Source organism: Neophocaena asiaeorientalis, unplaced genomic scaffold (genome assembly GCF_003031525.2).
Source record: "Neophocaena asiaeorientalis asiaeorientalis breed wild unplaced genomic scaffold, Neophocaena_asiaeorientalis_V1.1 scaffold409, whole genome shotgun sequence".
NCBI lineage: Eukaryota > Metazoa > Chordata > Mammalia > Artiodactyla > Phocoenidae > Neophocaena > Neophocaena asiaeorientalis.
Genome location: NW_020175208.1, coordinates 215,010 through 231,473, shown reverse-complemented (window position 1 = coordinate 231,473; position 16,464 = coordinate 215,010). Strand labels below are relative to the sequence as shown.

Here is a 16,464-nt window from a genome sequence, read left to right as displayed (position 1 = left end):
GACTGCTAGCCTACTACCTTTTGCATCCTCTTCTAGCTTCTGGAAGATACGTTTACTTGCTCTGAAAATACCAGCAGACTGAGTGTATCTTCAATCCCTGTAGGTTCCTGGGTTAACATGATTCAAATAAGGTAGATGGATGTGTTTCCAGAATGTTATAGCAGATAGTTTCAGTAACTGATCTGGGTAAATGCTGGTTGTGGAAATAGTTGCATTGCTTCTTTTTCAGCTTTTATAACCCCCCAGAAGCAACCTGGAGCCCTTAACTAAATGTTGGCGTTGTTTTTGTTTTTTCTTGGGTAACTCCTGCTCTGTGAGTCTTTATTTACTTATTTTTGGCTGTGTTGGGTCTTCATTGCTGCATGCAGGCTTTCTCTAGTTGCGGCAAGGGGGGCTACTCTTCATTGCAGTGCACGGGCTTCTCACTACAGTGGCTTTTCTTGTTGCGGAGCATGGGCCCTAGGGCGCGCGGGCTTCAGTAGTTGTGGTGCGTGAGCTCAGTAGTTGTGGCTCGTGGGCGTAGTTGCTCCGCGGCATGTGGGATTTTCCCGGACCAGGGATCAAACCCATGTCCCCTGCATTGGCAGGAGGATTCTTAACCACTGCGCCACCAGGAAAGCCCCTCTGTGAGTCTTTAATTTGTCCTGGAAGAGTTGACACATTGTGGCCTCTGACTTATCCCCATGGATAAGTAAGAAATCTCAGGAGTTCCCTGGTGGCCTAGTGGTTAGGATTTGGCATTCACTCCCTTGGCCTGGGTTCAGTCCCTGGTCGGGGAAGTAAGATCCTGCAAGACTCGAGGTGCGGCCAAAAATTTTTTTCTTTCAAGAGAGAGGCAAAGGGAATCTTAGGATGATGGTACAAGGGGACCCAAGACCATACCTGGGCCCCTTTAGATGTGAGCAGTTGAGAAGGCTCTGGAGAGACTTTTCAGAAAGATAACTTGATGATATACCTAATGTTCTCATAGGTATTGAAAGGAGATTTATACAAGTGGGGGAGAGTTTGGGTGTCAAATTACTGATAAGTACATAGAAACTAAGGAAATGATTTAAATGGCAATAACTAATTCTAGGGAAATAAAATCTTGTGCAAGAAAGAGAATCAATAGCATGGAAATAACGTAACTGTGTAAACACTGTGTTACTATTGTTTACATAGGCATGATAATGTCAACACAGAATAATGATCTAACATTAAAAATATGATGGTACAGATTGGGAAGATGGGTGGATAGCAAGTGTACGGTTTGGATGTTTGCTGGGCATGTGTACTGTGGGTGTGTGTATGTTGTATACGAGGTGTGGTGTGTGGGCAGGGGGACATGAGTGTGGGTGAAGGAGAGGAAATCCTCATCTTCTTTTGTGGGAAACCAACAAATAATACCTGAAACAGGCTCCCCTGGTGGCGCAGTGGTTAAGAAATCAAGCCAATGCAGGGGACACAGGTTCGAGCCCTGGTGCAGGAAGATCCCACATGCTGTGGAGCAACTGAGCCCGTGCACCACAACCACTGAGCCTGCACTCTAGAGCCCACGAGCCACAACTACTGAGCCTGCGTGCCTAGAGCCCGAGCTCCACAACAAGAGAAGCCACTGCGGTGGGAAGCCTGCGCACCGCAACGAAGAGTAGCCCCCGCTCACCACAACTAGAGAAAGCCCGTGCGCAGCAATGATGACACAACGCAGCCAAAAATAAATTAATTAATTAATTAATTTTAAAAAAAACCGTGAAACAGAAATATCTAGAAGCAGCAATAGAAGCATGTTGTTGGGTGCTGTGGATGTAAAGAGAACCTGCTAAAAGAGTTGAAAGTTGTTATTCTGGGGAGTGGTCACAGTGGGGAGGGAGGTTTGTTTTCATAACAAACCTTAGAAAACTATTTGATTTGTTAAACCAGTGGTTCTCAGCCAGGAGCAATTTGCCCCCCAAGGGACATGTGACGATGTCTGAAGACATTTCTGGTTGTTATAATGGAGGGCCATAGGGGTGCTACTGGCATCTAGTGGGTGGAGGCTAGGGATGCTGCTAAACATCTTACAGTGCACAGGACAGCCCCACAACGAAGAATTACCCTGCCCCAAATGTCAATAGTGCCAAGCCAGAGAAACCCTGCTTTAAATTCTCTGCGTGCACTACTTTGATACTGTACAAATTAGGAAAGAGGGAGGGCGTAGGGAGCCTCCTGCAACCTGTGATTGGACCTCGATAAGGGTGAGTGGGGTTTCAGAAGCAAAAGGGCTCCTAACACAGCCAGGGTAGGGGTAGGGAGGGTTTCCCAGAGGTAACAACGAAGATAATTTTTTTTTTTGGCGATATGTGGTCCTCTCACTGCTATAGCCTCTCCCGTTGTGGAGCACAGGCTCCAGACGCGCAGGCTCAACGGCCACGGCTCATGGGCCCAGCCGCTCCGCGGCATGTGGGATCTTCCCGGACCGGGGCACGAACCCGTGTCCCCTGCATCGGCAGGCGGACTCTCAACCCCTGCGCCACCAGGGAAGCCCAACGAAGATAAATTGTAAAGGACAGTAAGATATGAGCTGAATGTGGGGCTAGGAGATTGAAAAGCTAACCATTTTCTAAATCAAATCATATTTAAGTTAACAACATTAGCATATATACTCCAGCTCTGGGTATGTCATCTCTCTGATTAAAGCACTATTAGAACTTACAGTAAAATTTACCTAGACATAAGCAATAAGAGCTAAAGAGAGGAGTCAGCAGATATGACAACCATAAGACATTTCCCTAATTTTGCTCCTAATTTGACACTGAGATCCCTGGCAGCCAGTTCAAAAGGAACAATTCTATTAAGTATATGGTTTCTGTTACCAGGAAGGCGGAAGCCTAGCAGACTCTCTTGGGAAACAGAGCTTTCCCAACTGGCACGGGACTTATTTATTCACTGGAGCTGCAGGCAGAGAGGCTAAGATACCTGGTAGACACATCAGCAACACCCATGACTTGCAAAGGCAGCACCACCTTGCATAGGCATCTTCCTAACTTGATGGCTTCTGTAAAAGCAGAACGAATGAAATTAAAAAGCAACTCAGTAAAAAGTGATTTCCAGGGGTTCATAGTGTAGAGCCTTCTGGGGATGACATTATAAAGTGAAATGACTCTTTTATAAAGTAGTCTGGTAATCCATTCTAAATAGTTGAAAAAATATTCCTATTCTGTCACCTAACAATCAGTTCTGGGATTTTATCCTGAGGAAACAGATAAAAACTAAACATGCACGTGTGCTTATTAGAATCTTTTACTTCTAGTGGCGCAATCATAGAAGTGACCTAAAAAAACAATAATTGGGCAGTTTTTCCAAATTATATAAGAAATACATACATACTTTCTAACTAAAAATTCAAACATCACAGACAAAGCTAAAATCCCCTCTGACCATCTGTATTGTCCCTACTTCCAGGCCCCCCTCCTAGGGTAACCACAATTATGGGTTTGTTATATTTCTCTCCAAATCTTTTTTCTCTTCACTTAAATATTAAGCACATACATACATAAGTATGTACATGTAGAAATCGCTATTTCATTTTACATAGAGACTTTATAATCACATGGTGTCATAGTCTAAATATGGTTCTACAACTTGCTGTTTTACCTAATACTATATCTTGGAGATTCTTATATCAGTATATTTAGATCTCCCTCGTTCTTTTTAACTGCTGCGTAATATTCCATTGGTGAAAGTTTCATGGTCTGTTTAACTATTCCAGTATTACTCCAGTCACTGTCACAGCACTGACATACACCTGAGGGCATACATACGCATGTCACACTGCTGGGTTATAGGGGTGTAGGGTTTTTATTTTTATACCATACACTTTCTTTTAATTTGCTTTTCTCTGATTATAAGTAGTATTACAAGTGATATTAACAACACTTCATATTTTGGCTACTTGGACATTTATATTTCCTTTACTGTGAACTTCTCCATCATTCTTTGTAGAAAATATTTTCTCCCAGTGTGTCCCTTGTCCTTTAAACATTATTTATGGTACCTAAGTCAAAGATATTTTAATCTTTATTTATTTTTTTGCTTTTATACTTTGTGTTTATTCCACATTTATAAAGATATTCTCTTTGTTTTTATTTTGGTGACTGCTTTGAAGTACTAGTGTAATTTTATTCTTTTACTAATGGGAGAGACCATTCTCCTGGCCCAGCCTGTGGAATACTTCATCTTTTTGTCATTTATTTGAAATGGAGCATTTATTAGAGATTAAAGTATAATAGCTATGGTTCCATCCTGTCTGTGAATCTTGTATCCCTGCACTAATACCAGCTGTTGTTAATTACTCTTCATAGAGGGAGAATATTTAAATAGGTGATGCTAAATCTCCCTTAGATGACTAAGATTAATGAATATTTTAAAAGCTTAGTGAATATGAAAACTATATGGTAAAATAAGTGTATCTGCACAAAATAATGAAGTAAAATCTGAGTATAAAATTTTATATACACCATACTGTTAAATAGGCGCAAATATGCATGCATACGCACAAGGACTAAAATGAGTTTGAAGAAATGAAAGCAGTTACATAAGGATGGACAAAATGCAGTCCACTGACTTTCTTTTTAAATTTTGTTTCAAGCTATCGTAATGTTTTCTTAATAATAAAAAAATTTCCCAACGTCCCCCAGCCATGAGAGATTTTGCGCTCATTTTTGCCATCTCACGGGGCTCATCCTGATCCATTCTTCATGCCTGTTTTCTCTTTGTGGTTCCAGATAAAACCTACGTGGTTGACTTGTGCGGGCCTCTCACTGTTGCGGCCTCTCCTGCTGCGGAGCACAGGCTCTGGACGCGCAGGCCCAGCGGCCATGGCTCACGGGCCCAGCCACTCCGCGGCATGTGGGATCTTCCTGGACCGGGGCATGAACCCGCGTACCCTGCATTGGCAGGCGGACTCTCAACCACTGCGCCACCAGGAAAGCCCTGACTTTCTTTTTAAATTTTGTTTCAAGCTATCGTAATGTTTTCTTAATAATAAAAAAATTTCCCAACGTCCCCCAGCCATGAGAGATTTTGTGCTCATTTTTGCCATCTCACGGGGCTCATCCTGATCCATTCTTCATGCCTGTTTTCTCTTTGTGGTTCCAGATAAAACCTACGTGGTTGACTTGAGTAACGAGCAAGCCACGTCGCTGACCATCGAGCAACGGCCCAGCAAACTGAGCCGCAAATTTGTCCCCGGCTGCTTCGTGTGTCTGGACTCTCGGACCTGCAGCACCAACCTCACCCTGACAGCTGGCTCCAAACACAAGATCTCCTTCCTTTGTGATGATCTGACACGGCTGTGGATCAACGCCGAGAAAACCATAAGTACGCCCCTGCCCCTTCAGTGTGCTCCTCCCGGGCTGTGGGAGTTCTCCCCCCTCGCCCTGTCTTAGTGGGGTCCACTGGGTGGTTTGTAAACAGTATGATCAGAAATGCCCCCGGCAGTGAGGGTGAGCAAGGGCAACCAAGAAGCACAGAGCGAGGTGGAGACACACCCACTTTGAGACCAGCAGCCTCCGTGGGAACATGCATCTTTCAGAAGCAAGTGGCATCCCCCGTGTCCATGCTCACGTCTCCTCTGTCCAGCCTCCAGTCTCCCTCCTGTGAAATCCTCGTAGCCTTCCCCAGCCTCCCCCATGCGCATGCCCCCTGCTTCCACGCTCACTGCTCATTTGTCTTCTGTTGCATGAGACCAAGTCTTGAGCTCAAAAACTTTGGCTTCTTCCATTTTTTATCCCTTTAGCTACTAGCCATGCCCGACATGTGCTAGTCACATAGAAATGTTCAATCAGTGGAGGGCAGCATAACCAATAGTCACCTCCTTGCTGGGCCACCATCATCTCTGATGTGGATGCTCTTAGGGTCTCCACTGAGGCAGTAGCTAAAGCCGCGAGAGGCAAAGCAGCCAGTCCGAGGCCACCCCGTTAGGAAGCGGCAGAGCTGAAACGCCAGCTGAGATCTCCCCAACTCTGCTCCCAGCTCTAACCACTAGGCGAACTGCCTCCCCACAGGCAGGGACACTGGGCAGCAGGGCTGGGTGAAAGGAAAAACCTGTACCCTGCCCACGTGGCACTTAGCATCTAAGACACAGGTTGTCTTAGTTGAGAACTTGAGCAAACAAGAAGAGAAAATTTCAACCCTGAATACTCCCCAGAAGTTGTTCTGCCAGTTTAGTGGAGAGTAAGAATGCAAGAGCAGGAGGGAAGCTAGGAAACGGGCGTCAAGGAGGCAGGAGCGCAGGACAGAGCAGGAGAGGAGAGACCAAAGGGAAAAGCGAGAAAGCCTTGGGCTGACTTGAGAGCTGGAGAGGATGCACTTCCGGTTTCCTCCCAGCCTGGGTACCACGAACCCCTCTTTCGTAGGCTGCCTGGACCACCAGTACTGCCACAGGAAGAAGTCCTACTCGCTCCAGGTGCCGTGGTACATCCTCCAGCTGCCTGTGCAGCTGCACGACTTCTCCTGGAAGCTGCTGGTGCCCAAAGACAGCATCAGCCTGGCACTGGTGCCTGCCCAGAAGCTGCAGCAGCACACTCACGAGAGGGTTTGCAACACCAGCTTCAGCTACCTCGTGGCCAGTGCCGTTCCCGGCCAGGACCTTTACTTCGGCTCCTTCTGCTCTGGAGGCTCCATCGAGCAGATTCAGGTGAAGCAGAACGTCTCAGTGACCCTCCGTACCTCTGCCCCCAGCTTCCAGCAAGAGGCCTCCAGGCAGAGCCTGACCGTGTCCTTTGTCCCCCACTTTAAAGGTAAGGTGGTCTTTCACTCTCTCCCCATCTCGATGCCCTCTTAGCCTTTCTTATGGGGACACTTAACTTATTTTGGTTTTCTGATCGTCTCAATTGTCAATTTGAAGAGAAGGGATAGCTGAGTGGGCTGTTCCTTATACAAGATGATGAGTCCTAATCCTGACTTTACCATTAACCTAGTGTGGAAAATTCCAGGAGTTAGAAATAAGACTGTCTGACAGTGGGAGGTGATGGTTGGTAGGCAGCAGAACAAATAATCAGGTTCGAGGCTTTTTGGGAAGCAGGCAGGGCATAAATGAGAACTAACCAAATATTCCCAAGTCCTGGATTCTTGAAGTGGTAACATACAAATCCTTATGCAGATATTTTTATGATTCTGCTTTGACAATTCAGAACGCAGTTCGGAGGGCACAGAGGAAGGAATACTGGGAGAGAGATGAATCTCTAGAGCGTTCTCCTGCATGGGGGAGCAGACCCCTCCTGGGAGGCTAATGTATGATCTTCTCAGGCAGCAAGTGAGGTTTAAATTGGTCACAACGGTGAACTCCACATTGTTGATTTTAAAATTCACAGTCACCACTACAAGTTGCTAAGTTCATTTTTAAATTGACCAAGACCTTAATTCAAGGTTTACCCTGTAATTTTGTTCTCAGAGGCATGAGTGGGAGGGAAATGAATCTGGCCGTAAGATTAAGGTCATTCCAAGTTGCCTGGTATCTCCAAGGTTACCAGAGAAACTCCTTCTGGGGAGTCTTTGAAAATAAGACACACCATCCTCAGTGTGGAGTGTTGGGCTTTTATCTCACCTGAAGATAAGGAGTGGATTAGTTGACATGTCAGAGACCCTTTCAACTTTGCAACCAGAAAGAATTCTTCCCAGAACCTGAAGTTTTCTAAATCTCCAAAATAGAAATCAGTGTACACCAGTCCCACCATGGAGCAGGGCGTTGGATAGATGTTAGCTCCATTGAGGGCATTTCTGAAAGGAAGCTGAGACAACCACCAGTTTGGCAAACTGGCCTGTTTTGTGTTTGTTTGTTTGGTTGGTTGTTTGGTTGGTTTTTTCAAAAGGCCCGAGAACCCAATCTGAGACTCTATTCCTTTGCTGACCAATATGGTAGCCACTGGCCACACGTGGCAATTTAAATTTAAATTAATAGTAAACAAAATTAAAAATTCAGGTCTTCAGTCACACCAAGCACGTTCCAAGTCTTCAACAGACACATGCGGCTGTGGCTACTCTCTTAGCCAGTGCAGATCCAGAGTCTCTCCATCATGGCAGGAAGCTCTGTAGTCTGGACAGTATAGCATCATCTCCTCCACCCTCCTATTCTCTCCATCCTGATTGAGTGAAACAACATCTGAGTGGATTCTCTTCCTTTTCCTGCAGAGGAAGGTGTTTTCACAGTGACCCTAGACACGAAAAGCAAGGTCTACCTGAGGACCCCTAACTGGGACAAGGGCCTACCATCCCTCACCTCCGTGTCCTGGAACATCAGCGTGCCCCAAGACCAGGTGGCCTGCCTGACCTTCCTCAAAGAGCGGACGGGCGTGGTCTGCCAGACAGGGCGTGCGTTCATGATCATCCAGGAGCAGCGGGCCCACACCGAGGAGATCTTCAGCCTGGAGGAGGAGGTGCTGCCCAAGCCAAGCTTCCGCTATCACAGCTTCTGGGTCAACATCTCCAACTGCAGCCCCATGAGCAAGAAGCAGCTGGACCTGCTTTTCTGGGTCTCGCTTACCCCAAGGACCATGGGTAAGGTCTTTCGGGGGTGGTGGTGGATAGCAGTTGGTAGCTGAGGGATCAGGAGCAAGACCGGAAGGCAAGTCAGAAAGCATGGATTTGAGTCCTGGCTGTCCATGTATCAGTCAGCTATTGTGTCAATAATACTGTATAACAAACCACCCCAGAACTCAGTGGCTTAAAAATAGCCATTTGTTATTGCTCACATGTTGGCTGGGCAGTTCTGAGCTGGGCTTGTCAGGGTTCATTCACTCAAGCACCTGTGGGCAGCTGCAGGTTGGTTAGAGGACTTTGTCAGTCTTGGCCGGGCACTCTCACATGCCTGGAGCCCAGCCAAGATCAGCCGTGATAACTGGGATTCCTTGGCTCTCCTCAGCATGGTCTCTTATCCTCCAAACTGGGGCCTGTTCTCATGGCAGAGGCAGAGAGATCCAAGAGAGGCTGGGGGAAAGCATGCAAGGTGTCCTGACGCTTAGGTTAGGAACTCATACCCTGTCCCTTTGACAGCATTGGTTTGGTCAGCCCAGATTCAAGGGGTGGACAGGTAGACTCCATCTCTTGATGGGAGGAGCTGCAGGATCACACAGTAAATAAAGGACATGGGTCAGGGCAGGGGAAGAATTAGGGCATTTTGGTAGTCAATCTACTATTAACCTCTTTCTGACATAGGGGAAGTCTCTTTACTCCTCTGATCTTCCTCTGCAGAGAATAGATGATTGTAACTACCCCATAAAATTATCACTGGGGATTCAGTGTTGGTGATTAAAACTGTGAGGACCTGGAAAGTGTGACACAGATACATGATGCTGGCATTTTTTATTTAGTCCAGTGAAACATTAGAATCCTTGAATGCCCTCAGTCGTGGGCCTCAGAGCCATGATGAGGATTTTGCCTTTATGCCCAAAGTGGTAGTATCCACTGAAGAGTTTCAGGCAATCTCTGGTGGGGCCGTGTTAGCCCTTGATTCCAAGATAGTCACAGAGCACCACAGAGTGTTGGAACCACGGAGGTTTTTTTCCCCAGCCCCTTCCCTTCTGGGTGGTCGGATAGACTGTGTGTCCACCCAAGGCCACACAGGTGGTTAGCAGCAAGAGAACCAACAGCGACCAGAAGCCACAAGTGAAAAGCTCGCCCACACTCTCAGATTAGCTCCTGAGTTTTCTTCCTCTCTTACATTCATTTTCTGTCACTTATTTCTAGTCCTATTTTCTCACGGTCTCACCTTTTGTTTTCTTATTGAACAAGCCAGAAATCCTAAATCCTGGTTTGGTGCAGGGCTCTCTCTCTGATATATTTCCTTTTTCCTTTGTACAACTGTAGGAGAAGGACAGCACACATGAAACAACCCTCTCCTTAACTCCTTCACCTCTGACTTTTGACTCCCTGCTTTCTTCTACACCCCCTGCTCTTCTCTCCTCCAACATGGGCTGTGGCGATCAGGGGAGCACAGCTGGGATAGGCCAGGAGTAGCCTTTGGAATAGATCTGGTAGGTCCCCCAGTTTGTTTTAGTTATCTTTCACTGCATAACAAACTATTCCAAGATTTAGTGGCTTAGACAATAACCATTTTTTTTTTGCTCACAATTCCATGGGTCAGGAATTTGGATGGAGCACAGCAGGTGGCTCATCTCTGCTCTAAGATATGAGGGGCCTCAGCCAGATGCCTTGAATAGCTAGAGGGGGGCTGGGATGGTTCACCATTGCTCACTTTCAAGGCTGGGAGCCTTGGTTTGTCTTCCTCGTGGAGTCTCCACATGGCTACTTGGGCTTCCTCACAGCATGGTCTCAGCATAGTCAGACTTCTTACATGGTGGCTGGCTTTTCCTCAGGAAGCACAGGAAGCTGCCAGGTTTCTAAAAGGTTAGGTCCACACCAGCACAGCCCATATTCAAGAGGAAAGGAAACAGATTCCCCTTAAAGTGAGGAGCAGCATGTGCGTACGAGGAGGGAAGGAATGGATGGTAGCCATCTTTGAAGACTGTCTACTGGAGCTCATCACCAGCCTGACACCAAGTGTCTCCCCATTCTCCTCCCTTGTGTCTCTGTTCACAGACCTGACTGTCATCATCCTCGCGGTGGTGGGAGGTGGCGCCTTACTGCTGTTTGCCCTCGGACTCATCATTTGCTTTGTGAAAAAGAAGTAGGTGGAATTTCTCGAACTGTCTTCACCTGAGCTGACACCTCCTTACATCACACAGACCAGAGCTGTCATTAATTATTGACTTTTTTCCTTGCTTTCCATTTTCCCCCGCAAAGGTCAATGTTAAATAATATTGCCAGGGCGGGTACTTCCCTAGCGGTCCAGGGGTTAAGACTCCGTGCTTCCAGTGCAGGGGGCGCCGGTTCAATCCCTGGTCGGGGAACTAAGGTCCCACGTGCTATGCAGTGCGGCCAAAAAAATAAATATTGCAGGGGGTGAATTCCCTGGCAGTCCAGCAATTAGGACTCCAACCTTTCACTGCCGAGGGTGCGGGTTGGATCCCTGTTTGGGGAACTAAGATCCTGCAAGCCACCTGGCGTTGCCAAAAAAAGGAGAAGTGGAAAATAAATAATATTGCTGGATGTGAATTATGCTTGGAGGGGGAAAAAATCCCCTACCTAGTAGGAAAAAAATACACATGCGGTGACATTTTAGCCTGCAGTTTTAAGCAGCTGCCTCAGCATAAGTCCCCTGTGAATCATTTACTGTCTGCTCATTAGACCGTGGTCCTCACACGGGTGATCTTGGCAGGAAAACGCTCCCGTAGACCCTGCCAGACCAGGCCTGTGAACCCGCTCCCCCTGTCACCTTGAGGAAAACCACTCACGCTGCCCAGCTTGTTCTCCTCCAGTTTCTTAAACAAACTGTCTGTTTTATGCTTGTTTATTGGCCTCCAGACAAGCATCAAAAAGCCAGCCCTGTGGGCAAGAGGAAGGAAGACCCAGTTAACTGACTCAGTCTCACCTTCCACCCCCTCAGGATAACAGCTTCTGTTTTATGAGAGGAAAGTGCTGACCTTTTTAGACAGAGTACGTGCTGCTGCCAGATTTCATCAGTTCTGCTCCTATTTCTAACTAAAGCCATGGGGGCGGGGGGAAGCTATTTCCCTTAGCAAAAAAACTAAAAAAAAAAAAAAATTTTTTTTATTAACTGGGGCCATGAGCAAACAATTGAAATTGCTGATCAGAAATGTCTCTACTGATGAGGGTGGGTTGGCAGGTTCAGGGGGAGGCGTCTTCTCTGTGAAATGTGATTGCACACATCTGGCATGAGGGAAAAGGACTTCTTTTAAAGAAACATCATTGTATCACTCCTCTCAGGAAACTTTCCTGTCTGGGGTGCACAGTATGTTCCACCCAGATGGGAAAGCATGGCATTAACACTGGGCCCCAGGTTCCTCATCAGGAGGGAATTGGACGAGGGGAGGGGCCAGCACTTGCCTCCATCCCTAAAGTGCCCCAGTCCCGGCCTGGGAATTACCAGCTCCTGCCTTGCTGTGGGGGAGGCCACTGGCTGGCAGGTTTGCATAAGGCTTGTCTGTCCCCAAGTTGGGTTGGGAGGGAGGACGGGTTCCTGCCATGAGAAGGAGGGCAGACAGTGCCGTTGAACTTGGTCATTAAGCATGTATTTCCTGAGGGTCTCCTAGGCCCTAGGAACCAGGAGAGGTGCTGGGGATACACAAGACACAGTCTTTTCTCCTGCCGTCTCTGGGGGCAGAGGGACTAAAGAAGCAGGCAAATAAGGAGGCGGTGTCAGGACAGTGTGAGAAGAGCTTGGTGGGGACAAGCAAGGTGTGCTGTAGGAGCACATGGGCGGAGCATTGCTAAAAGGCTTCAGGCTGGAGGCCTTGCAGCCTGTCATCCTGGCCAGGGAACCCAGTGTTACAAGCTACATGTGCTAGATTTATTTTTATCTCAGAAAAGTACAGGTTCACAATTAGTGAACCGCCAGCCATGCATTATGTGGTCCATTATGCTAATTGAGCTACTGTCCTCCATTTGAATCTCTGGTCAGCTAAAAAGTCAGCATCCCCTGCTTTTCACTGGTGGAGATGGAGGGCGAGGCTTTGTTTTCCGAGGCAGGGAGTGCAAATGCCCATCCATGTCCAATACCAAAGAACATTACAAACCAAGCATTAATGGCGTTAGGGAGGAACCCGGGCACCCCAGCCTGACTTCTGTCTTCTTTGTAGCTCTTTCCTCTTTTGGAGGTTACTGCTGAAGGGACTGGATCCCTCTACTGATGCTGAGTCCTACTGTCCCCAACTCCAGCTAAAAACTAAGATACAACCTTCCTGAGTGTCGTATGCTATCATTTAGAAACCAGATGGTCGTAGTTTGTGCTCATGCAAAACTGAGATGAAGCATTAGCTACAGGAAAGAACTCAGAGAGTCATAGAAGGTTGGCCTAGGTACACCCGTGCTTGATGTGGTTGGTTTGGGACACCACCTGTCTCTGCTAGGAAAGAGAGGTTGTCAGATGTCTCTACCTTTGGATACCACGCAGGTATCAAAGCAAACTCAGGCACAGAGGGTGTTAACAGTGCCCTCTCTAAACCACTCTCTGCTCCTGTTTCCACCTTAAAAACTGGAGACAGAAGCTGGTCCCTTTCTAACTGTTCGCTGAGGACAGCAGTTTCAGTTTCAAACGCTAAGCTATTTGAGGGACTTGGGGGAGACCCAGTCAGAACCCTGAATGACCTTCATTCCAGTAGGGATGTACAGTTGGTGAGCCTCTAAGATCGTTTTCTCTGACTCCTGTCTTGTTCCCTTCCTCAGTAGGAAAAAGAAGATCAACAAGGGCCCAGCTGTAGGTATCTACAATGGTAACGTCAATACCCAGGTGCCGATGCAGCCAAAAACGTTTCAGAAAAGACGGAAGGACAACGAATCCCACGTGTATGCCGAAATCGATGACACCATGGTGTATGGGCATCTCCTGCAGGATTCCAAAGGGTCCTTCCTCCAGCCAAAGGTGGACACCTACCGGCCCTTCCAGGGCCCCACAGGGGACTGCCCTCCCTCCCCACCCCGCATATGCTCCAGGGCTCCAACTGCAAAGTTGACCAAAGATGAGCCATCCTCTGGCTTCCTTTCTGAGTCTGAGAGCGAACCGTACACCTTCTCCTACCCCAACGACAGGAATATAAGCAATGGGAACACAGACCCTCCCTTGCTAGAAACCTACGAGAGCATGGAGCCTGGGGAATAACTTGGACCCACCCCTAAGACTTGACATAAAGCAGGGCACTGAGATGCCCTTTAGGGTTCCCACCCAGAAATCCTGAAGAAGAGGAATTCTGTGGAAGGATAGCAGGAGGTTTTTCTGGATGCCACCAACTTCTGATTTCCAAGTGGACTCATTCCAGTGCTGAGACATTGAAAATGATGAATTGTGATCTGGATACAATCATCACAGTGAAAGTCCTTCTAAACTCAGGTTGGGTTGTAACCAGTCCATAATGAGAGGGGAGAGGCTGAATCACGCAGGACAGGGATGCAGTGAGCCCTGGATTTGGATTTGGATTTGGATTTGGATTTGGATTTAGACTTCTTCAGGTTGACAGTGCCAACCCCTAGGAGCCCACGGAGACCCGTGCTCTCACTGGGGTCCCCTGGGTGGAAATGTCAGTATGCTTTATTATATTTATTTGGTGGTCCTGTGTATTTAAGAAGTCAAATGTATAGCCATGCAGCTCTTTTCACCTGACGTAGTGACAGCTCACGCTAACTGGTTAGATGGCTGGGTTTTGACTTCTGCTGACCACTAGATAAACATGTGCTTGTCCCCTGGGAGGTGGGAATAATTTGCAGTCTGTCCAGCCAGAAAAGGGTGTGCGTGTTTGAGGGTACTGACGCACATCTGCTTTGATAAGAGACTTGCTGGTTCTCTTGCTCTGCGTGTGGTTATCCTACCACAGAAATCCATCTTGAGTCCCATTTTCCTTTGACCTAGAAGTAAGAGAAATTTCATGGAATTGCCATGTGTGGCTCTCCCAGCTGCAGCAATACTTCAGCATCTAAATAGAAATTTAGAGAGTATTTTCATCCTCTAAAAACATTGAAGGATACACCAAAGGGTGGCCGCCTGTATTAGTTTCCTAATGCTACTGCAACAAATTACCACAAGCACGGTGGCTTAAAAGAACGCAAATTTCCTATCTCAGGGCTCTGGAGATCAGAAGCACAAAATGGGTTTCACTGAGCTAAAACCCATGTGTCAGCAGAGCTGTGCTCCTTCTGGAGTCTGTAGGGGAGAATCCATCTCCTTGCCTTTTCCAGTTTGTAGAGGCTGCTCACATTCCTTGTGTCAGATGGTGGCAGTGTGACGCTCTTGCTTCCCTCTTTTACTGACAAGGACCTTTCACTTATAAAGCCCGGCCGGATAATCCAGAATTATCTCCCCATCTCAAGATCTTTAATTACACTGAAAAGTCCCTTCTGCCCTGTAAGGTAACATATCCACAGGTGCTGGGGATTAGGACATGGACCATTATTCTGCCTACCACACCTTTCCTGCCCCTGCAGGAGAGACTGGAGAATGATCCAGCCTACAGGTGTGTTTTTTTTAGCCTGCGCATCTTTTTAAAGAGTTAGTCACCAACATTTAAAATTATAAAATGTTTACATAAAATTCCGGATCAGAAGGTCTGGCCATGCTGCGGCTCACATTCTCACCGAGCAACAACCAGCTGGAGTTGAAACGCAGCTCATCTTTAGATGCGGCATCTGGTTCACCAGTTCACCACAGGGCCCACCAACCCTGCCACCTCACACACTGAGGCTGAGGGTCTGCTGCTATTGGTCAACACCCTGCAGAGTTGCTTCTCATAATGAAATGGAAAGTTCAAGACTCATATCTCATGTGAAATAAGAAGACAATTCTTAAGGCTGATGGGTGCTTCAGGAAAGTTTCTTTTACACACAGCCCACATCCTTCATTTATACTAATTACCAGCCTAGCTCCTGTGGGCATTTGCCTTTGTGGCCCCTGTTCTCATCTGGGAGGAGAAGGATTGTGTTATGGCTTGTCAGTACAGTCCCAGGTCGATACTTCTGTGGCAAAACCTCCTTTAAAAAGTAGATGTAGGGCTTCCCTGGTGGCGCAGTGGTTAAAGAATCCGCCTGCCAATACAGGGTACATGGGTTCAAACCCTGGTCCAGGAGGATCCCACATGCCACAGAGCAACTAAGCCCGAGCGCCACAACTACTGAGCCTGCACTCTAGAGCCCACGAGCCACAACTGCTGAACCCGCATGCCACAACTACTGAAGCCTACGCGCCCTAGAGCCCGTGCTCCGCAACAAGAGAAGCCATTGCAATGAGACGCCCGCTCACCATAACAAAGAGTAGCCCCCGCTCGCCGTAACTAGAGAAAGCCCGCGTGCAGCAACAAAGACCCAATGCAGCCAAATAAATAAATTTAAAAAAAATAAAATGAATTAACTTTAAAAAAAAAAAGAGAAGTAGATGCAGGTCGTCGTGTCCAGTGACTTCACCTTGGAAATACACTGCCCAGACTTGTCCACCTGCTACTTTGCCTCCATGAAAAGGAGTTTTGCAATCTCCTAAATGGTGTGTTCCAGGGGTTTTTTTAAACTCTTTCCAGAAGGAAGAGTATGTTGGGGTTTTTTAAATTACGCCTTCGGTGCTGACAGTGACACCTTTACTTCTGAAAGGCTGGCTCTGCCCAGGGACCCTCAGCGTCGACCTGAGATGCTGGCAAACACCCTCCAGGAAGGGCCAGAGGAGGGCTGTGCCTTCCTTCCCTCTGCTGAAATTGTATCAATATTTAAAATCATCGTTGGGGCCCTGGCCCTCCATTCTCTGCCTTCTCTGACCTCCTGGCTGCTTCTGACAGTCACTCAGTCAGTGCTCTGAATCCCACCCTTAAAGCATGGCTGTCATCACACGCCACCTTTACTCATAAGGGCACCACGTGGCCATTTTCTTTTAACCGAGAGCTCAAAACTCCAGGCCAA

At 47.3% G+C, this 16,464-nt stretch overlaps 1 protein-coding gene across 1 annotated transcript in view; it reads left to right on the top strand.

Moving 5' to 3' along the window:
- Positions 1–15,631, top strand: part of CDCP1 (CUB domain containing protein 1) — a 54,628-nt gene extending 38,997 nt beyond the window's left edge. The window contains exons 5-9 of the mRNA XM_024765251.1: positions 5,116–5,337; positions 6,375–6,758; positions 8,149–8,514; positions 10,555–10,642; positions 13,261–15,631. Coding sequence (XP_024621019.1) covers positions 5,116–5,337; positions 6,375–6,758; positions 8,149–8,514; positions 10,555–10,642; positions 13,261–13,693 — 1,493 coding nt within the window. The 3' untranslated portion in view covers positions 13,694–15,631. The remainder of the gene's footprint in view (positions 1–5,115; positions 5,338–6,374; positions 6,759–8,148; positions 8,515–10,554; positions 10,643–13,260) is intronic.
- The last annotated feature ends 833 nt before the right edge of the window (positions 15,632–16,464 follow it).